This window comes from Malus domestica, chromosome 02 (assembly GCF_042453785.1).
Source record: "Malus domestica chromosome 02, GDT2T_hap1".
Taxonomy (NCBI): Eukaryota; Viridiplantae; Streptophyta; class Magnoliopsida; order Rosales; family Rosaceae; genus Malus; species Malus domestica.
The window spans coordinates 16,797,058-16,819,529 of record NC_091662.1 but is presented as its reverse complement, the minus strand read 5'-3'; the positions used below and the strand labels follow the sequence as shown (position 1 = coordinate 16,819,529).

Here is a 22,472-nt window from a genome sequence, read left to right as displayed (position 1 = left end):
TTACGAATTTGTTGCAATATCTGACATCTGTTAATTTTTTTATTAATTTATATGTTAAATGCTGACATGGCTTAAGGCAGAACCCATCCCCTAACCCAACTGAATTAAAAATTTATTAAATATGAAAAAATTAAAATAAATCGTTTAAATATTTTATAAAAAAATATGGAACCCATCCCTACAAACTCATCACCCTCAACCTTTTTCCCAACTCCACAGGTCTCTGCCCAACCTTTCTTCCTTCACCACCAAAACCAGAACTCCCTCCCATACCGCTGCCCTCACCCACCAATCACCACCCTCTCTCCCTGCTGCTCTTCAGCCCAAATTATTCACTACTTATTATTTTACCATTTCAGTCCCCAATTTGGTTAATTTACTCAAACAAATCAAATCCCAGAATTTCGCAAACTGGGTGTGCTATGTTGCTACGCCCCTTTGACACCTCTGCCACCGCCACCAGCAAATCCCCATGCATCCATCTTTCTCTTTCCCTTATGTTTCGAACACACGGTGGCGTGTTCGTCAGTCTTTACACGGACAATCAAGCGAGCATCATCTTGGGCAATGTCACTGGGGACATCTTGGGCAACAATCTTCCTAATGTTCCTAAATTACCAACACCAACAACGCTTAATTTAAATAAATTTTATATAAATCGAACTGATTGAATGAAAATTTTCAGTAAAATCAACAAGAAACATACCTGTTTGTCGGATTTGGGTTTAGATTTGAATTCAGACCTAGCATCATCTTGGGTGACGACACTAGGGACTGATCGTTGCTGCAAGGCTTTGGAGATCTTGAAATCGACAGAGGTGGCTTTGTTGAGGTTCTGGGGTCGAAGGGAAAGCGGGTTCGATCGGGTTTCTGAGGTTGGGTTTGGGGTCCAGGAGAGGAGGCTGGGACGTTTTGGGATTGGAGGTAAAAGAGGAGTTCGAGCTGGGTGGTGCGCTGAGACTCCATTCGAGCTGGGTGGTCCAACGAAAGAGGGTGGTGATTGGCGGGTGAGGGCGACTGTGGAAGAGGGGCTCTGGTTTTGGTGGTGAGTGAAGGAAGGTTGAGGGAGACGGGTGGACTAGGGAAGAAGGGTGGCGGTGATGGGTTTGTAGGGGTAGGTCCATATTTTTTTAGACAAATATTTAAATGATTTATTTTTTTATTTTTTAATATTTAACTAATTTTTTAATCCAGTTAGGCTAGGGAGTGGGCCCCGTCTCAAGCCACATCAGCATTTGACAGACAAATTAACATAAAAACTAACAGAAGTCTGATATTGCAACAAAAAAAAAATACTCTTTTTATTTTTCTATAATACATAGAGAATGAAAATTGAGTATCTGAGAATGTAATAAATAAAAAAACTTAAAATTGTTGTAAACCTATTTAACTGAAGAATTAGAGAGAGACGGTAGTAGTAGAGAGAAGAGAGAAGTTGGTGAATTATGACGTGTATATACCTTACTGTGCCTTTATTTGTAATAGTAAGGAAGGAAAAATCATTGTCTTTCAAGTAATACATTTGAAATAGAACACTATCTAAAAGATACTATAGAATCCAAGTAGGATTTATACAATCATATTCCTAACTAAATTAGGATTGCAACACTTCTCTTGAGTGTGTGAATACTCAAACAAAATGTAGCATCAAGTCTTTAGTGACGAAGTTAGTTGATGAAGTCGTTGGTACAATGAGCGAATGCGAGTCTCACATTAAACGCAAGAATGCATAAGTAATAGAACTCATAAAACCTCTATAGTAAAATCCAATGTAGGATAAGTCATGGTTTTAGGAGAAAAATAAGAACTTGCATCAAATCAAAACTAAAGGCCTTCAAGATGCAAGTAGGATGCATACAAGGGTATGACTAGCTTAGGATGGGTGCCTTTTTTAAATTTAGTCAAGTAGCAAAACCCAAAGGGAAAAATACTCTTAATCGTGGATAAAAAGAGTACATAAGATCAAGTGAGTATAATTTTGAATAATCCCTTGAGCTTGACAAAACTTCCAAATGAGAACTACAAGCATTTCAAATCGGATAATTTACGCATACCAATTCCTTGAACAAACCTCCTCCACAAACCTTCAGTTCCTTAGTGTTAGCAAAAATGTGTTGATAACATGTTGTAGGAATAGTTAACTGAAGAATTATAGAAGGGAGAAAGGGGCAACGTCAGCTGACAAAATAGAGGAATTGGTGAATTCTGAGGTGTGTATTCATTGTACTTTTATATATAGTAGTAAGGAATGGAGAATCCTTGGCTTTCAATTAATACATATTAATTGAAATAGGAAAGTATCTAAAATATAATATAGAATACCAATAGGATTTTTCAAAACTCACATTCCTAACTAAACTTGGAATGCAATAGAAACTGTGTTTTAATTTAATAAAAAGGAAAATTGATTTTCCTACCCTTTTCTTCCACACTTTTGTTTATTTGTTCTCTTGATTTTTTTTTACTTTATTCAATCTAAAAATCAAATATTTACACAGACGAAAAAAAATATATAGAATCACTTCCTAATAAAAAAGAAGAAGAATAGTATGTTGAAAAATTAGAATCTAATTGCTATATTAATTACATACAAAAATAACAAATCATTTAGGCAATTATATACCAAATCAATGCGTGCGAACAATAATAAACAATGCTAAATGAACAAATGAATTGGGTTAGAAACACCTAAATTGGTCAAGGCAAATGTTATACATTTTGCTATTAAGACAAGCATATACGCCATACTATGGTGGTCATGGTTGATAGACGTATCTCTTCTCTCAACATTTGCATTATCGTTCTCTCTCTCTCTCTCAACATTTGCATTTTGTATCACGATGCACACATGGGATCATGAAGAACGAATAAGGATATGAATGACATTTTCTATGTCAATCTCTATACTAATACTTAAAGGTGTTGTGTATTGTGTATGGAATTAATCATATCGTACTTATTCTGCATACCAAAAGCAGAAAAAGAAGCCTTTAAATTTGATCAGAGAGATTACTAAGATCATTAAACCACAATGTTAAAGATCCAATGGGGTCCCTTAGGCCATCTCCAACCGAAGGGTCCAAAGGGCTAGAGGGCTGAAAATAGCTCGAAAACCGTCTCAAACCGAGAGCTAGACTAAAGGGCTGGCTGGCCAGAAAAAATGGAAATCTTATCGGTTATAACCGACAGGAATAAGTTCATATAACTTAATATAAATGCATTACTGTCAATTATAACCGATAATAATACATTTATACTAAATAATATGAATGTATTCTTGTAGGTTATAACCGATAGGAATGCTTTGAATTTTTTTTTTTACTGTTTTATTATTATTTTTTATTTACAAAATTTTTCCTATAACTTCTACTTTTCATTTTTTTTAATTCTATTTTTTTCCTATAACTTTTATTTTACAAAATTTGTTTCATATTTTTTTTAAAATTCCATTTTTCCTATAACTTCTATTTCACAAAATTTGTTTCATTTTATTTTAAATTCTATTTTTCTTCCTATAACTTCTATTTGACAAAATTTGTTTCATATTTTTTTTAATTCTATTTTTCCCTATAACTTCATAAGCCATTATACAACATTAAATTAAATTAAGTAACATGAAACAACATTAAATAACCTTAACCAACATAAAAATTATACAACATAAAAAAAACATTTAACAACATGAAACTTAAACAACATTTAAGTTGTAGTTTTTAAATAATAAATTATGTTTGGCGCTATGGCCCTTTGGCCCTCGGTTGGAGACGATTTTTTGTGACAGGGCTAAAACGAGCCCTCTAGCCCTTTGGCCCTCGGTTGGAAACGGAGGCAAATATGGTCATGTACTATTCATTAAAATATTAATATCTTGGAGGGCCAGAGGCTAAAACGAGTCATCTGGCCAGCCCTCGGTTGGAGATGGCTTTACATTGCCCCCACATTCCCTCTCTCCCTTCTTGTGGACCCCAACCCATGTGGTTTCGCAAATCTAATACATCTGCTCCCATACTATTAATATTATTTTTGCTTTTCTTGCAATTCGGCGTTCAACCATAATCCATGATAATAATAATAATAATATGCCTTCACTTCCTAAAATATGACATTATAAGCGCACCCAACACCCTTCTCCCCCTAATTTCCTTTGCACTGCCAAATCATTGGTTTTGAAATTTCCAGCTTCCATTTCTTTTTCTTTTAGGGTTTCTTGGACCTTGGTATTGGACGTACGATCGTGGTGCTTTGTGTTTGTCAGTTTGTCACATCCCTTATGAGTTTTGATTCTTGACGTGCTTTGGTTAGTGAACGTGAAATAGTTAGATTCCATTTATTATTAGCAACTGCTGGGTTTGCAGAGTAAATGACGGACCTTCCCTAAGAGCACTTCCATCGTGTGCTCCAGCCCGAGGGACAGGCGCAGGAACAGGGCCAAAGAGCCCGAGTGATGAAGCCCAGCATGTGTTGGCGAGTGAGCCCAAGCAGGCCCTAGTGAGAGGCCAGGCGGGAATCGACAGCCTGAGAGCCTGAAGGCTGTGTGACGTGTGGCTGATGTGCGGCATCGATGCATGAGCCAACCTCGACATCTCCCTGTCCTCCTTCCCCTCATTTGACCTAGATCTACACACCCAAACCCTCATTTCGAACGAAAAAATTTCAACTATGCAAAATCAATTTCAAAAAATTAAATTAAACTAAAATTTTCCAATAAAACTACGATTCTAAAACCATCGCATATAGGATCAAATTTGATTGACAGCAAATAAATCAAATAAGAAATTAAAAAAAAAAGAATCATCGGATTAAACTCACTATTTGGGAATCATGGCTGGGACTTAGAATGGGTCGCAAGAAATTGGGGAGAAATTCTAGTCCCGACGAGCAATTGCCGCTATGCGTGATATCTTCGCCGGAGAGACGTAGAGAAAAGGGAAGTGGAAGAGGAAGACGAAGACGAAGATTGGGGAAGAAGGAGAAACCGAGGAGGGAGGGAATGAAAGCATAGAAGATGAGAGATGATGATGGTGGAATAAGGGGAAAAGGGGAAAAGGGGAAAGAGAGATGGAAAGAAGAGAGAGGGAGAGAGAGAGAGAGAGAGAGAGAGAGAGAGAGAGAGAGAGAAAGAAAGAGAGAGATGAGGAAGAGAGAGAGAGGAAGAACCGGTCAAATTAGGGGAAAAAAGGAAAGGGAGGGTGATGGGGATGTTTGATGGATTGGGGGAGAAAAGAATATTAATATTTTATTGCCAATTGCCAAGGCTATTCAATGTAGGGGTGGAGATGCAAAAAACAATTACTATTTATTAAAGGTAGTTACTGTTCATTAGGTGAATTAAATAGTGGATAGCCCTAAGGGACCTTAGGCCATCTCCAACAGATGGCTCGTTTTAGCCCTCTGGCCCTCCAAGATATTAATATTTTAATGAACAGTACATGACCATATTTGCTTCCATTTCCAACCGATGGCAAAAGGGCCACATGGCTCGTTTTAGCCCTGTCACAAAAAACCGTCTCCAACCGAGGGCCAAAGGGTCATAGGGCCAAACATAATTTATTATTTAAAAACTACAACTTAAATGTTGTTTAAGTTTCATGTTGTTAAATGTTTTTTTTATGTTGTATAATTTTTATGTTGGTTAATATTATTTAATGTTGTTTTATTTAATTTAATGTTGTATAATGGCTTAGGAAGTTATAGGAAAAAAATAGAATTAAAAAAAATATGAAACAAATTTTGTGAAATAGAAGTGTGAACACGGAAAATTCCTGAAACGAAAGAGACAAGAACAACGACGTGCACAAACAAATATTTGTATTTGATGATTTTGGGTTACAATCTCTCTCTATTTTGATCCTCTGATTCGATCTCCGTAAGGTGTTGATTTGTGGGATGTGCGATTGATCCAAGGGCCGTCGAGGCTTGATCTTGGATGAACGAGGATGAACGGATCTTCAAGGGCTTTTGGGCTTGATCTTGAAGAATGGTGATTGACGGATCTTCAAAGGCTTTTGGGCTTGATCTTGAAGAACAGTGATGAATGGATTTCCGAGGGCTTTTGGGCTTGAACTCGAAGAACAGTGACGAACGGATCTTCGAGAGCTTTTGGGCTTGAACGGATCTTCGAGGGCTTTTGGGCTTGATCTCGAAGAACGGTGATGAACGATGAACGCTTTCTTCAAGGGCCGTCGAGGCTTGGACTTGATGAACAGAGATGAGCGGATTCGTTGATGTTGTCAATCCAAAGGGGCCGTTGGGGCTTGATCCTTGAGGATGAACAGTTGATGAACGATGAACACTTTCTCCAAGGGGCTGTTGAGGCTTGGGCTTGAAGGTGGATGATTGTTGATCCAAGGGCCGTCGGGGCTTGATCTTGGAAGAACGATGAACGAAGAACGAAGAAGGCTTTCTTGATTCTTCGGAAACCTGGATGCTTGAAAGCTTCGGAGTTTCAGAGCTTCAGAGCTTCCGAGCTTTAAGGTGTAATGTGAATTGGTTCCTTTAAAATGAATGAAATAGGCTTGTATTTATAGAATTTTCCAAGGCCTAATTTTGAATATAATATCCCAGATGAAATAAGTCGTTTCTGCCAGGTGTTGACACGTGTCCTATTTGATGACTTTTCCAACTCATTTCAATTTTCGTTGAGTCACACGCTACGTGTAAAATTTATGTAATACATGAGCGTTGACACTTTGATTTACCGGTCAACATTTATTTACGAAATTTCGATGTCTACAAATGCCCCCACTTCAAGGCACGTCGTATACATGTGCTTGTCACGTGTAGGAGATGCGTTTTTGAAGTCCCTTACTGTAGATGTCGATCCAAGGGCCATCGAGGCTTGATCTTGAATTGGGCTGGAGATTTCTTCAAGGGCCGTTGAGGCTTGTTCTTGAACTTTTGTTTGAAATTTCTTCAAGGGCCGTCGAGGCTTGATCTTGAAGGTTGAAATTGGGCCACAAGGAGCTTCATGTGGTAGATGATCTTTGGCTTTGGTAATGGATGAATCGGTACGTATTTTGTTGCGCTTGTTGACTTTCCACAGCTTTGATCTTGAACTGGGTTGGAGGATTTTCTGGATTCCTCCAATTGTTGATTTTCCACAGCTTATTCTTGAACTAGGTTTTGATTCAAGGGTGGTAGACACTTAATCTTGAATCGGACTTGTGATTTCCTCAAGGGCCGTCGAGGCTTGATCTTGAATTTGGTTGGAAACTTCTTCAAGGGCCGTTAGGGCTTGATCCTTGAAGGTTGACTTGAACACATGACAAGCAGGCACTAGGTGAAGGTGACGACTTGTTGCTCTGTTCAATCTTTCTAATTCACACCTGAGCAGTTTGGTCAACGGTATGATCTTCAAGATTGATGGGCTTTTCTTCCAGTTGGTGACTTGATCTTTAAGGATTTGATTCAAGGGTGGTGAATCGGCACGTGCAGCCCACAACGCCTAGTAAGTCGACCCAAGAATTTGAGGGTCAAAACGAATTCACCGTCAGAGTGATTGCAACTTTGATGATATGAGATACTCTTGCTTTTGAAGAAGTAGCGGATGAATCGGCACGTGCTTGGTTGCACTTGTCTCCACATGCTTCAAGGTATCATCTTCATTTCCTTTATCTGTTCCTCAGGCAGATGTGGCATCTTCTCGAGTTCTTCATCTCAGACTCTTTCCGCCGAGTTGACTGAGCATGCTGCATTCTTCTCTGCTTGTTTCTTCAGGCAGATATGGCAGCTTCTCGAGTTCTTCAGCTCGGACTCCTTCTCCTGAGTTGACTGTGCAGACTGCATTCTTCTCTGCTTGTTCCTTCTGCACCTTGTCTCCACATGCTGCAAGGTATCATTTTGACTTGCATTATCTGTTCTCCAGGCAGATGGGGCAACTTCTTTGGAAGTACAGCAGCAGTGGGAAACGAGTACTCGAGAGCAGTGCTAGGTAGGCAATCAGGGAAGGGTTCCAAGCAGTCGGTTCCTTACCCGAGTTTGAGTGGAAGTTCCGACATATTGTTTTCTTTATCCTTGTCTTTGTAGGTAAGAACAAGGACAAAGGAAAGGACAGGGAGAACGCATGATATGAGATACTCTTGCTTTCTACCCTGGTGATATGAGATACTTTTGCTTTGGAGTCATTGGCTTGCAGAGGTACCCCAAGGAATAAGGAACACTGAATGACTCGAGAGGTTTCGTTGGGAAAGCATTTTTGGAGATGAAGAAAGGCTCTGTATGTCTGCCTTGCTATGGAAGGTGAAGGTGGACAGTTATAGGAGGTCCCTTAATACCTGTAGAGGTATTATTCTTTCACTCGTGTCGGCAACTAACGCGTGATTGAACAGTAAACTTCACGTGCTTTCTCCTTCACTGAAAATCTTTGACAAATTACCCGTGATTTGCGCAAAGTTGAATGTGCATATGACAGGTGATGACGCGGCTGAAAAAGACTGGCGCCTCTTCGATATCTGGGATCGGCGCTTCGACAAATTACCCGTGATTTCCGCAAAGCTGAGTTTGCGCGTGACGGGTGCTGACGAGGCTGAAAAAGACTAGCGCCTCTTCGATATCTGGGATTGGCGCTTTAACAAATTGCCCGTGATTTCCGTAAATCTGAGTTTGCATGTGACGGGTGCTAACGCGTCTGGAAAAGCAAGATGCTTCTCCGATTTCTGAGCTTGCCTCTTCGATTTTTGAATCGGCATTTTCGAACTCTGAGCTCACCTCTTCGATCTCTGAAATGCCGTCGAGTGTTGATTTTATAGAGGCACGCAGTTCGTTTCAAAGCACACTTCGCTTGTGAAAACTCCCCTCTTGTACTTCTAAGATCTTGATTTGTCCGATCTCTTCTTCCTTCAACACTTTGAAAATGTCTGGACCCTCCGACCGTCGTTTTGACTTGAATCTTGGTGAAGAGTCAGTCCCGCCTTCTCCAGACAACATATGGCGCCCATCCTTCATATCCCCTACTGGTCCTCTTACCGTTGGGGATTCGGTGATGAAAAATGATATGACCGCTGCGGTGGTGGCCCGGAACCTTGTCACTCCCAGAGATAACAGACTACTTTCCAAACGGTCTGATGAGTTGGCTGTTAAGGATTCTCTGGCTCTCAGTGTGCAGTGTGCAGGTTCTGTGTCTAATATGGCCCAACGCCTATTTGCTCGAACCCGTCAAGTTGAATCGTTGGCGGCTGAAGTGATGAGTCTCAAACAGGAGATCAGAGGGCTCAAGCATGAGAATAAACAGTTGCACAAGCTCGCACACAACTATGCCACAAACATGAAGAGGAAAATTGACCAGATGCAGGAATCTGATGGTCAGATTTTACTTGATCATCGGAGGTTTGTGGGTTTGTTCCAACAACATTTGCCTTCATCTTCTGGGGCTGTACCGCGTAGTGAAGCTTCGAATGATCAACCTTTGGCTCCTCTTCTTCCTGGAGTTCCGCCGAGTACTGAGACACCACCTGAGCAATAAAGACTCCCTTCCGTTTGTTTGCACAAATTTTTTTTTTTTTTTTTTGGTATGTAGAATGCAATTTTATGTAAAAATTCCCAGAAAAATAAATAAAATGAACTTTATTTCTCTCAATGCAATTTTTTTTTTTTTATTTTATTATTTTTTTTATTTTATTATTTTATATATATATATATATATATTATGTACATATACTCTTTTGTTTTTTTTTTTTTTTTTTTTTTTCTCTTTTTCTTTTGGCCAGACGCACCAAAGATCCCTTTTTTTTTATATATATTTTGCCTTTAATTATCTTTTTCTTTTGGTGCTGGATGCACCAAGTTCCATCATCATTTTTTTTTTCTTTTTTTTTTTTTTTTTTTTTTTTTTTTTTTTGCACATGGTGCCCATGCATTACCAGAAACTTTTGATCTGCCATGGGGCTGTTCCCCATCTTTTATCCACTATCCCATTTTCTATTATTATTATTTTTGTATAAATTTCGATGATGGGCTGGGGAATTTGCAGGGAGCGGAGCAAGGAAGAAGGCGGACGGAGAAGATGGTGCTTCGAGCTTTACGACCGGCTAGTCGTTTGACGGCGGTCGTTTTGAAGTTCGAGGGAGGCCAGGCGCTGCGGTGGAAGGAGTCGATGCCGAGAGCGCAGCCCAACTTGCTCCGGGTGTGCGCACCATGTGCAGCAGGTGGGGTTTGGTGGAGATTCAGACGACGCGGCGACAGAGTTGGCACCACCTTCCAGCATCTCGAATGTGGAGCTCTAATGGTGAAGAGGGGTTGGGCTGGATGTCGCAGAGACAGCGGAGATTGATCCTTGGAGAGCCTGAGCTTCTTCCTGCACGTCTTGCCATCCTCTTCGTCGATGATGCCACGAGAGCCGTCTCTCTCGAGGTCGAGATCCTTGCCGTTGGCGTCTCTCTCGCTCCGCCTGCTGCTACTCTCGACACGGTGCTGTTGGGGGAGGATGATCAGCTAGGGAGAAGAAGCTAGGTTGCTGCTTCCATTGCTGGGCAGCTGAGGAAGAGAAGTGGAGATTCAGACGGTGTGATGTGTTCCCCAAATTAAAGATCCGGTACGGCGCCGCTCCCTGCTTCTTCCAGAACAACTTGAGTGCATGCTCTCCTTGAGCTTTCCTAGCATGCCCAGCAATCAAAGCATTCCAGGACACTTCATTCTTGATGTCCAAGGCGTCAAAGACCAACTGGGATTCATCCATATGACCACGCCTAGCATACATGTCCACAAGAGCAGTGCCCACATAGACATTTGGAATCAAGACCGTACTTAAAGCAATAAGTGTGAAGCTGCCTGCCATGGTTGTTATCAGATACAGCGCCAGAAGCTTTCAACAAGCTAGACAAGGTGAACTGGTTGGGTTCCAGCCCCTGGCGGAGCATCTCAGGAAACAAAACAAGGGCATCCTGAGGTCGATCGTGTTGAGAATAGCCAGAAATCAAGGCAGTCCAAGTGACCAAATCCTTGTGAGGCATTTGATTGAACAGGTTGCGAGCATTGGTCTCGGATCTGAGATGAGGAGGATAAGGATGAGGGCAGGCTCTCGAGCATCTCGACATGGGTCGTCGGTGCAATTGCAGAGGCGGAAGAAGGTTGCCGCAGGGCGTTGAGCTGCTGCGGCTGTTGTTCTCACGGCGGAGAAGAAGAAGGTGGGCAGGAGTTTGGCGAAGCGCTGCTACGGGAGTGGAATCGATGATGGCATTGGGCCGTCCCGTGGCGTGTGGTGAGCTGCAAGTCGAAGGCACGGCTGTCCGACTGAGGAGGAATGAGGAAAGTAGTGGAGCCCCGATGGAGTGACTCGAGTGGGAGTGATTGGGAACCCAGAAGAGGATTCCAGATCCTTGGGAAAATGGAAATCAACCCGGAAAATGCTCCACGAACCGTTGTCAATGTCAAAGAGCGTGAAATACCAAGCAGTAAACAGAAAGCCTGCACTGGAGCTGTGAGGAAAATAGTGAATAGGCTTCCGCTTGACTGACGAGAGGAACAGGATGACAGTCTAGAACAATACTGTATCTCAAAGGCCTGATATTCATAAAAGCTGTGTCAGCTTTCAAAAATCTAACTATTTCCTGAATCACCAGCTTCCATTCTTTAAAATCAGTTTCCTGGAAGGTCCTCTTGCACTTCATCAACCAAGACTCTGAGCTGATTGAGCAGCTGCTGCACCATCTCTCGCCGATTCAAGAGCAAGCACACCATTAAAAAAAAAACCTCGAAACAAACCGGAGCTGCTTGTTGGCCAAGCTCAGGTCCTGAAACATGCCCTCCTTGAAGTACTCTCTGCTGAGAATCGCCTCGTAGAATATGTACGCCTCGGAGGGGTAGCTTGCCTCGCTGGTCCTCATGTACTGCCCCAAGTAGAGCTGCGCAATTCGCAAAGCGATCTCGCCAATCTCCGATCGCCGACATCGAGAGTAGGGTACATTGAAGTGGAGGGAATTGATCGGGGCTTAGCCAAGAAAGACTTAAACAATACACTGACTGTAACAGCAGTGAACACAGCCTTAGTGTCTTCCGAGCAATAATTCAACAACCGCGACAAAAAAACCGGTCCTCCCAATGTCTTTCTTGGAAAGCTGCGAGGCTTCTGCAATGTCATCGACACACAACGCTCCACCTTTATCCACTTCCTTCATTATCGACACCGGGACGGACTCGTTGCAGGGCAACCACTTTGAGACCTGTAAAAAAAAAAAAAAAAGCATGACCGAACCGGATTTAAACGGCGAAATCCCCAAACAGGCCGGAGCTGAAGAGACGCCGATGGCGATAGCCGTTGACTTCAGAAGCGAGATCAAGCCTAGCACGATCGGGCTCTTGCAGCTCTCGCCCAGAATCTCCTCGGTGAGAGCGGTGTATAATGACGGCAAGGGCTTAACGGCAGCCGTCGAATGCTTCGAGCGGGAAAATTGGGTCTGGTAATTGCGGACGGGGACGGCGGGGTCGAGATCGGGCTTCTGGTTGGATCTGAATACCCAAGACCGAACCCAGCATTCCTGAAATCCTCGACAGTTCCCCGCGAGGAGGCTTGCCGAGGATGCTAGGTTTTGGGCCATATAGCCGGAGAAGCTGAGGGTTACGCGGATAGCCATAAGTACGACTTTGATTAAGTTGGTGAGGTAGGGCTGCAGGAGAGAGAGAGAGTGAGAAAGGGAGCGAGTGAAGCTCGCGAGTCACAAGCAGGTGGATTTGGAATCGCCAGGGGTCGAAGACCGCATCGGTGGAGATGAGATTGAGCTCGCGGATGCTGCTAGCGGATTTGTAGCTGCTAGTTTTCGGCGATTCGCCGCATCGGAGAAGCTTGTCAACGTCAGCGGCAGAGACGAAGGGGATGAAGTTGAGATGCAGGTCACGGAATGAAGTGGAAGGATGAGGGATTTAGGACTTTCGGAAGATGGGCCGGGGCCTGATTTGGACAATAGGCTTGGGCCTGGTCACTGCCATTGGGTTTGGACGACCTCCTTCTGATGGGCTGGCTGGATAGAGGACATATATATATATAATTATTTCCTCTTTTTTTTTATTTTTTTTTTATTTTTTTTTATTTTTTTTTTTGAATACATAATAACATATGTATTTACTTATTTATTTATTTATTGTAAACAAAGAATAACGTGTGTATTCCTTTTCTCTTTTCTTTTTTTTTTTTTTTTGGTAATAAAATTTCCTTCTTAATAAAGCATTTATATATATATATTTATTTTTATTTTTATTTTGATGTGACTGAACTTGAAATTGAATGCTCAAGCTGCCTACGTACCCTTCCTAAGAAAGAGATCAAGTCGTAACGTAGTTCAAATACATACATATTTTTTTTTTTTGGTATTTTCTTTTTTTGTGCCGTTTGCAGTTTTAACTCATGCAGGCAAGGAGCATTTGGTGCCGTGTTGCAGTTTCAGATCGTGCAGGCAAGGAGCTTTGGTTCGTGCAGTTTAAGCTCGTGCAGACAAGGAGCATTGTGCCATGCAGTTTAGGCTCGTGCAGGCAAGGAGCTTTGGTGTTGCCTTTTATGCTCGTGCAGACCAGGAGCATTGTGCCATGCAGTTTAGGCTCGTGCAGGCGAGGAGCCTTGTGTCTTGCAGTTTAGGCTCTTGCAGACCAGGAGCTTTGTGTCCTATAGTTTAGGCTCGTGCGGACAAGGAGCTTTGGTTCGTCAAGCGATCTGAGAGAGTTGTTCCTCGCAATCTTCGTAGCAAGGAGCCTTGACTGAGTAGTTGAAGAAGTCTTCTGGGAAGATGTCACGCATCGTGATGGGGATGGATGATCTTCGTGTCAAAGTTTCATTATCTCCAACACTTTCACATTGTTCTAGAGGTGAACATGAGCTGTTTTGCCCCCTTTCCCATTGGTGAGCTTGTGGAGAAGACATATGCTTCTTGTGCAATTTCTTCGGCGTGACATAAGTCCATCCTTCAACTTCACTTGGCTTGACTGGCATGTTTTTGGAGCATGCCCCCAGCAATTGAGGTGAAAATTTTGAGTTGACAGAGCCGGAAGTGACGTCTTTTTCCAGGATTTCTTCTTCTTTGTCTTCTTGAGCCTTCTCTTCAGTGTGGTCCTCTTGGGTTTGTTGCCGTGAAGATTGGCCGGTGTAGATGATGGTGCGCCTCCTTACCTTCAGTGGTCCTTTTGTGTCGACTTCTAAAGTTGCTTGGCGTTTCATCCTTGAAGGAATCAAGCTTTGAACATCGTCTTTTCCTGCTAGACTGTCGAGCTTCTCTCCCTTTGGCGTTGTCTTCCTGTTTCTAGAAGGCTTATTAGTTTCTTCAAATCTGTCCAAAGCCGACCGTTGCGGAAGAGATCTAGCTGTGCCTCTTTGTTTCTTGGGTTTTGATAACCTTTCAAAGACTGATCTTTGCGGTGTTGGCGTCTCAAGCCTTTTGAAGACGAAAGTTTGGTCTCGACCACTGATGCGATCAAGTGCTGCAATTCTAGGTTTTGAATAATTCAGCCTTTCGAAGACTGAAGTTCGAGGGGTGGGTTTAGGCTCCTCTTTTGGCCTTGTGGCTTGTGGTCTTGGCTTCCTCATTTTGTAGGTCACCGATGTCCACCCTTTCTTATCACCAGTAGATGCATCTTGGTTGCTTGCCCCTGGTGATGGTTGTGTAGGAGGTGTCATGTGACTTGAACATTGACAGGAATGGTCATGCATGCTTCGGATATGCACAGGATCGAGTGATTCAAACACGATAGTAGTAGTGTGTGCCGCAACCGTGTCTTCGAGGTCAAGCTCGATTTCCCCTTGCTGTGCTAGCTTCAAGATGAGATCTTTCAGTACGAAGCACTTTTCCGTTGGATGACTGATGAAGCGGTGGAATTTACAGTATCTTGGGTTGTCGGTATGATTCATCTCTTCCGGCCGTCTGCACTCAGGCAAACTGATCACCTTCTTGTCCAACAAGTCATCCAGCATGGCAACTACATCAGAGTCGGGGAATGGATAAATCTTCTCCTCAAGCTCCTTCAAAGTACGTCTACGCATCTCTTGATCACGAAAAGCTTTGGTTTGAATCGCCTTGCCTCGTGTAGGGATTTTGACGGGAGCTTTGTTGACTGTCATTGCTTCCTTTGTGGATTTCCACGTAGCCTTCTCCACCTTTGTCTCAAGAACTTTGTCGTTCTTGTAGTTGGCGATCGGTTCCTTCTTCCCATGATGGGCGATGCTTAGCTCCATGTCATGGGCGCGAGTGGCTAGCTCTTCGAAGGTCCGTGGTTTGATGCCTTGAAGAATGTATTGCAAACCCCATTGCATGCCCTGGATGCACATCTCAATTGAAGAGGTCTCCGAGAGCCTATCTTTGCAGTCGAGGCTTAGAGTGCGCCATCTGTTGATGTAGTCAATGACTGGCTCGTCCTTCCACTGCTTTGTGCTCGTTAGCTCTAGCATGCTCACAGTGCGGCGGGTGCTATAGAAGCGGTTGAGGAATTCTCGCTCTAACTGCTCCCAGCTGTTGATGGACTCGGGCTCCAGGTCCGTGTACCACTCAAAGGCGTTTCCTTTTAACGAGCGCACAAACTGCTTGGCGAGGTAATCTCCCTCCGTCCCTGCATTGTTGCAGGTTTCCACGAAATGTGCGACATGTTGCTTCGGGTTTCCCTTTCCGTCAAATTGCATAAACTTCGGCGGTTGATAGCCCCTCGGCATCCTTAAGGCGTCGATCTTCTTTGAATACGGCTTTGAGTACAACTCGGAGGTATTTAAGCTCCCTTCGTACTGTGCCTTGATGGTGTTGGTGATCATCTCTTGCAGCTGCTGGATAGAAAGAGATCCCATTAGTGCCGCTGCTTGATCTGGCTCGGGCTTCGCATCGTTTTTCTCCACCTGAGGCTCATCTTCTGGGTTAGGGTTCTCGTCGTCCTGTGGCTCCAGTCGGCTGACGAGTGCAGCGATTTGCAAGTCTTTTTCTTCCACAGTTCGGGTTAGCCTTGCGATTGCTTCATTCATTTGAGCCAGCTGCTCATCGATTGAAGTTGCTCCAATGGTCATGACTTGCATGGCTGAACCGTCGCTTGAATCGTCATCGGAGAGCATGGATTCGGAGTATTCCCTTGGTCTTTCCCCCCTTGGTGCCCTTAGTGAGGCTAAGGTGATCATAGGCTCGCGCCTGGGGTACTCTTGTCCCTTTGGCAGAGTTGATGCAGAGGTGAAAGAGGTGGCAGAAGTAGCTCTTGCCATGCTTCGAGTCGTGATGCCCAAAGTGACACCACTTGCGACGAGGACGCTCTTGTTCTTTGCGCCGGTTGCGGGAACAGTTTGAGCCTTCCTTGATGCCATTAATTTTCGAAGTGCGCTTGAATTTTGGAGAAAGAGATGAGAGGCAGAGATGGTCCCACTGGGCGTGCCAATTTGTGAACACGGAAAATTCCTGAAACGAAAGAGACAAGAACAACGACGTGCACAAACAAATATTTGTATTTGATGATTTTGGGTTACAATCTCTCTCTATTTTGATCCTCTGATTCGATCTCCGTAAGGTGTTGATTTGTGGGATGTGCGATTGATCCAAGGGCCGTCGAGGCTTGATCTTGGATGAACGAGGATGAACGGATCTTCAAGGGCTTTTGGGCTTGATCTTGAAGAATGGTGATTGACGGATCTTCAAAGGCTTTTGGGCTTGATCTTGAAGAACAGTGATGAATGGATTTCCGAGGGCTTTTGGGCTTGAACTCGAAGAACAGTGACGAACGGATCTTCGAGAGCTTTTGGGCTTGAACGGATCTTCGAGGGCTTTTGGGCTTGATCTCGAAGAACGGTGATGAACGATGAACGCTTTCTTCAAGGGCCGTCGAGGCTTGGACTTGATGAACAGAGATGAGCGGATTCGTTGATGTTGTCAATCCAAAGGGGCCGTTGGGGCTTGATCCTTGAGGATGAACAGTTGATGAACGATGAACACTTTCTCCAAGGGGCTGTTGAGGCTTGGGCTTGAAGGTGGATGATTGTTGATCCAAGGGCCGTCGGGGCTTGATCTTGGAAGAACGATGAACGAAGAACGAAGAAGGCTTTCTTGATTCTTCGGAAACCTGGATGCTTGAAAGCTTCGGAGTTTCAGAGCTTCAGAGCTTCCGAGCTTTAAGGTGTAATGTGAATTGGTTCCTTTAAAATGAATGAAATAGGCTTGTATTTATAGAATTTTCCAAGGCCTAATTTTGAATATAATATCCCAGATGAAATAAGTCGTTTCTGCCAGGTGTTGACACGTGTCCTATTTGATGACTTTTCCAACTCATTTCAATTTTCGTTGAGTCACACGCTACGTGTAAAATTTATGTAATACATGAGCGTTGACACTTTGATTTACCGGTCAACATTTATTTACGAAATTTCGATGTCTACAAGAAGTTATAGGAAAAAAATAGAATTTAAAATAAAATGAAATAAATTTTGTGAAATAGAAGTTATAAGAAAAAATGGAATTTAAAAAAAAATAGATGAAACAAATTTTGTAAAATAAAAGTTATAGGAAAAAAATAGAATTTAAAAAATATATATGAAAAATAGAAGTTATAGGAAAAAATTTGTAAATAAAAAAAATAAAAAAATTGTTAAAAAAATTCAAAGCATTAACCGACAGGAATACGTTCATGTTATTTATAAATGTATTCCTGTCAATTAGAATCGACATGATTTCCATTTTTTCTGGTCAGCCCTTTCCGATTCCATGGGGCCCTCTCGGATTCCACAGCCCTTTGACCTAGCTCTCAGTTGGAGACGATTTTCGAACTATTTTTGGCCCTCTGGCCTTCTGGACCATTCAGTTAGAGATGGCCTTAGACATCGTGGAACTACTCTAATAATAGGGACCCCAAATTAGACCCTATACTCCATAGAGCCGGCCCTAAGGGTGTGCAAAAGGTGCCACCGAACAGGGCCCCTAATTCGGAAGGACCCCCAGATTTTAATTACATGTATACAGATGCATATAAAATAAATTAGAGGCAAAGGACAATCATATATGTGGTTCTAGCACTATCAGTTTAGCTCTTATACCTTGTAGCCCATGTGCTTGGTTCGAATCTCAGTGACATTGCTTTGTTGTTTTTTTTTTCTTTTGCAAATTTGCAAACTTAAAAAGCAGATAACAAAAACGCATCGAACATGTATCGAACTTAGGACCTTTGAAGGTAAGTGAAAAAAAAACTGGCCAATCAAACAACTTATTCTCATTGAAGTACTTTGTAATATATTCGTTTTATAGATAAAAAAAATTCCAAAAAAAAAGAAAAGAAAAAAAAATTAACATTAAAAAAAATTGAAGGGCCTCTATCTATGTCTTGCACAGGATCCCTAAATACTCAGGACCGGCCCTGATACTCCACGTCACCTTTCTGTCACTAAAACCCACCACGTATTCGTATTTAGAGCTACACCAGCACAAAGGGTTCCATCCAGTTTATATTTTGAGTCTTGAGGAGTTCAATATCGCGGCCATTGAAATGGGGAATTGTCAGGCGGCAGAGGCAGCGACGGTGGTGATTCAGCACCCGGGGAACAACAAGATCGAGAGGATTTACTGGTCTGTGGGCGCTCATGAGGTCATGACTTCCAACCCCGGCCACTACGTAGCTCTTGTCGTCAACTCTCCGACCATGAAGTCTGAGACTGGTGCTCCAGTGAAGCAGCTCAAGCTTCTCAGGCCTGACGACACTTTGCTCATTGGACAGGTTTATCGCCTCATCAGTTTCGAAGGTCATGTTTCTAGCTTCGTTTTTCAGTTTTTTAGAAACGAGTTTTAATCAATTAGCTTTTCTTTTGTTTATGGAGAATGTTTCAGTTAGATTATATAGTACAAGTTCATGTTTTCAGACGCAACAAAACAAATGAAGGTAGATTAACTAGGGTTTACGTTTATATCCGATTCTTTGACAATATAAATGTTTTTCCGGCAAAGAAACTTACCGTATGACCATATAAACATTTGTCCGCCAAAATTGTAAGTGGATTTTTGGTTAAGATTTTAATTTTAATATTTCATATTTCATTATATATTTAAACAGATGTGTTGAAGGAGTTTGCTGCTAAAAAATCTGTGAAGCTGGGGAAGTTGCTGAAACATAGAGGTGAGCTTGGAGTGGAAATGAAGATGAAGGACTTGGCAGGTCAGAATTTGAAGTCCGTCAACAACAATTCCATCAAGGTAAATATAAACTTTAAAGACCTACATAATCAAACCATCTTTGCATCAATCATTGTTGAATCACATGAAATTATCAGGGTAATTTGGTCATTCAAAATTGACGTGATAATGATATGAAGCTCGGATATCAAGCACTATGTAGACCTTGAGTTTTGTTCTTCGGTAGTGCGGGATATGTATGTGAATGTGTGGGCATCTTCATTTTGTTTGTCACTTCAACTCATTAGGGCATCTTTGCCATCCAAAAAGGGATACTTTCAGATGTCTGTACGGATTTTTAAAAATAGTAGTAAAAGAAAAGGTTAAATCTGTGCAGAGGAGATATTTTACTGTGTCCTACTGAAATTAATTAAATTATCGTCTGCAATTCGAAGAATCTGATCTTACTTTTAAATCCACGTATCTCGAGAATGTAGGTTTTAATGGTAACACGTTTATTTTTGTCAGATACATCACTCAGGATAAAATATATGTAAGAATCTTACCCCAGTCAAAAGTTTCCATTAGGAAAAGAAAGTTGTCGGAGTAGCATTTTATATTTAAGCTTAAATGTCAAAATGGTCTTTATGTTATAATTATATGATTAATTTAATCTTCGTGTTTTTTATTTGGCTAATTTAATTCTTATGTTTGTCTATAGTCAATTAAGGACATTTCATTCAATCTCTTTTAAAAAATTCATAAGAAAAATCATATAAGATATAATTACAGTTTCTCTTTACAAAAAAAAAAATGCAAATCAATAAGAAATAACATATATAAAAAAATAAAACTTTCAATTTGAAAAATGATTAAGGTTGTTACATAGAAAAGATAGGAGGTAATGTTAGGGTCAAATAAAAGGCCGAATTACACATTAGCATTTTGGTTTGAAAAATCGTTAAAGAGGTTCAACTTTTTTCATGTAATGTAATCTTGTTCCGTAACATACATGCATGGTTAGGTTCTCATCCATTTATTGGAATTTTGTGTTGCCATATTTGACGGTAAGCAATGGTGGCCACTATGTAAGATCCACTCACCGCATGCAATGAATTTCAAGTGCTAGAGTGTGGGCTATAGAACATATCAAAGCTACACATGTTTACATGAAAATGGTTTCCGCACATGTTTGCTTAAGGTTTATGTTCAAAAGAAAATAATTTTCGCACGTTCTTTTTTTTTTTTATATGCATGCTTACGCTTATTTCTCACATTCGTAGTGAATAAATTTCTTTTCTTTACATGCATACTTAAACTTAATTTTCACATTCGTAGTGAATAAATTAAAGAAAGCTAGAAGAACATAAATATATATATATATATAGAGATGTGCAGAAAAAGAAAAGAGCATGCAAAAATTATTTTTCGTGTTCAAAGTACAATAATTGGCATGGCTTATGTCATCATTCCATAAGTCTTCCATTGTAAATTTGCAATGGTTCATGGGATGCGTTTATGCCTTTATTGAAGGACTGGCAGATTTATGATGACAGAGGAAAGGTTCAACTGATCACTTTATGATTTGATAAATGATATACTTCTTGTCCAACAAATATTTGGTGGGGGTTGAGAATTCATTTTTCCCTTACCAATATTAGCACTGATAGAATTGGTTATCAACTGCTAACCATATGATGATTAAGTTACGTTTTTCTTAGAAGAACATGTCTAGTTAATGCATGACACTTAGACCTAGTTTGGGAGTGAGGTGCTTAAAAAAAATGCACCCATGAAAAAAAGCTGTGAGGGTTTTAAGTATTTGGTAAACTGAAAAAAGAGAGCTTATTTTGGAAGCTGCTGTGAGAATAAGCTGAAATCAAAGGAAAAAGCTGAAGCTGCTATTTGTAGCTTTGGAAAACTGGTTTTTTTTCAAAGCACATGGAGCTACAATGCTTCTTTAATGAAAAGACCCAATATTAGAGTGCTTTTTTTTCCAAAAGCACTTTTACAAAAAAGTTTATCAAATACTCTGCTGATTTATTTCACAGCCGCTTATTCTCACAGCACAGCCGCTTATTCTCACAGCAGTTTTTTTTCAAAACATAGCAATACCAAACCAGCCCTTAATCTGGTAAACAACTTTAGTTAGGTTTGCTTCAAACTTGCTTAATTAAATTTAGGGGTCTTTTGGTTTAGAAAGATATTGATGCATGTTTTTAAAATACTTATTTATTTATCTCAGATGGAGATTGTGGGAAGCAACGGTGGCAGCACAAGCACTAACAACGGCAGAATCTACAGAAGCGTGGGAAGAAATTATGGTGGTGGTGGTGGAGATGGAAGTGGTGTGGGGCAGTGGAGGCCAGCCTTGCAGAGTATTGCGGAGATTGGAACTTGAAATATTAGTTTCCACTATTCATTTCTCTCCCACAACTCTTGATTTCTCTCCCACCAATAAAAACAAGCAGAAGCAGCGACTCCTCCTTTCGCTTTTTCCAATATCTTCATATATCTCTTCTTTTTTAGACTGATAGTTATTAGTTTCCACTACTCCACGTCCTTGCTAGCTATCCACGGCCTATAGGGTTTCCAGAGTTTAGATGTCATGTATAACTCATTCAACTTGGACACGTATACCACTCTTGCTTATTCGTGTTAACCCTTTAGTTTGTTGTAATTAGGTGCAAACTATCTTGCCCAAAGTTGAACTTAATTCCATTTTATTAGACTAATCAACCTTCCTTTGTATTTATCAAGCAATGAATGGGTAGCTTAGTATCAATGCTACGAATCTGTTTTATAATCTTTTCATTTTTTTTTAGTTTTTAGTTTTCATTTTTATGTTAGAGATTAGATGACAAATACATGAAAGAAATAAGGTATAAAAGTGTAGAAGAGTTAGAAGAATAAAAAAAATCTATAAAGAAAGATGTATAAAATGAAAATTAAAAACTCAAAATCAAAATCTAGTAAGTTATTGTTTTCATTTCAAAATTTTCTTTATGGGTAAAAGCTAGGGAGACTAAATGCGTAGAATAAATTTTGTAAACTAAATAATATGGAAGTTGATGATTGGATTATTACTTAAGTATTGATAAACGTATTTATTTCTTGTTGGTAACACATCATTAGTTGCATATTAAGTCTACAAATTTAGTCTAACCTAACAATTCTTTCTTTTTATATGTTTTCTTTGTATTTCTTCCTTTCATATCACCACCCTTCTTCATACTTCCTCTTCTTCAAACACTTTCCCATGTCTCAAACACAAAAAAAATGAAAACTAAAAATAAAAAACAAAATGATTATGAAAAAGACTCATATATACTAGGAAGTGTTATTGGCACCTCAGAAATCTCATTTTACACTCCTCACAAGTGTATTTTTGTTTCCAAATATAGAAAGTTTGAAGTGTAGAATGAGATTTTTGAAGTGCCA

At 40.9% G+C, this 22,472-nt stretch overlaps 2 protein-coding genes and 1 pseudogene across 2 annotated transcripts; 1 reads left to right on the top strand and 2 right to left on the bottom strand.

The window, feature by feature from the left end:
• Positions 1–310: 310 nt before the first annotated feature.
• On the bottom strand, positions 311–1,006 carry LOC108175199 (uncharacterized). The gene is made up of 2 exons (XM_017337224.3): positions 707–1,006; positions 311–609 (listed from the first exon to the last, which is right to left on the bottom strand). The coding sequence occupies exons 1-2, from the start codon at positions 964–966 to the stop codon at positions 429–431; spliced, it is 441 nt and encodes a 146-aa protein (XP_017192713.1). The 5' UTR covers positions 967–1,006; the 3' UTR covers positions 311–428.
• A 10,809-nt stretch (positions 1,007–11,815) lies between these two features.
• LOC114823065 (probable thylakoidal processing peptidase 2, chloroplastic) lies at positions 11,816–12,962 on the bottom strand (annotated as a pseudogene).
• Positions 12,963–18,284: 5,322 nt separating this feature from the next.
• On the top strand, positions 18,285–21,816 carry LOC103404162 (uncharacterized). Its single transcript, XM_008343051.4, has 3 exons — positions 18,285–18,664; positions 18,973–19,112; positions 21,277–21,816. Exons 1-3 carry the CDS (start codon positions 18,412–18,414, stop codon positions 21,430–21,432), a joined length of 549 nt encoding a protein of 182 aa, XP_008341273.3. The 5' UTR covers positions 18,285–18,411; the 3' UTR covers positions 21,433–21,816.
• The last annotated feature ends 656 nt before the right edge of the window (positions 21,817–22,472 follow it).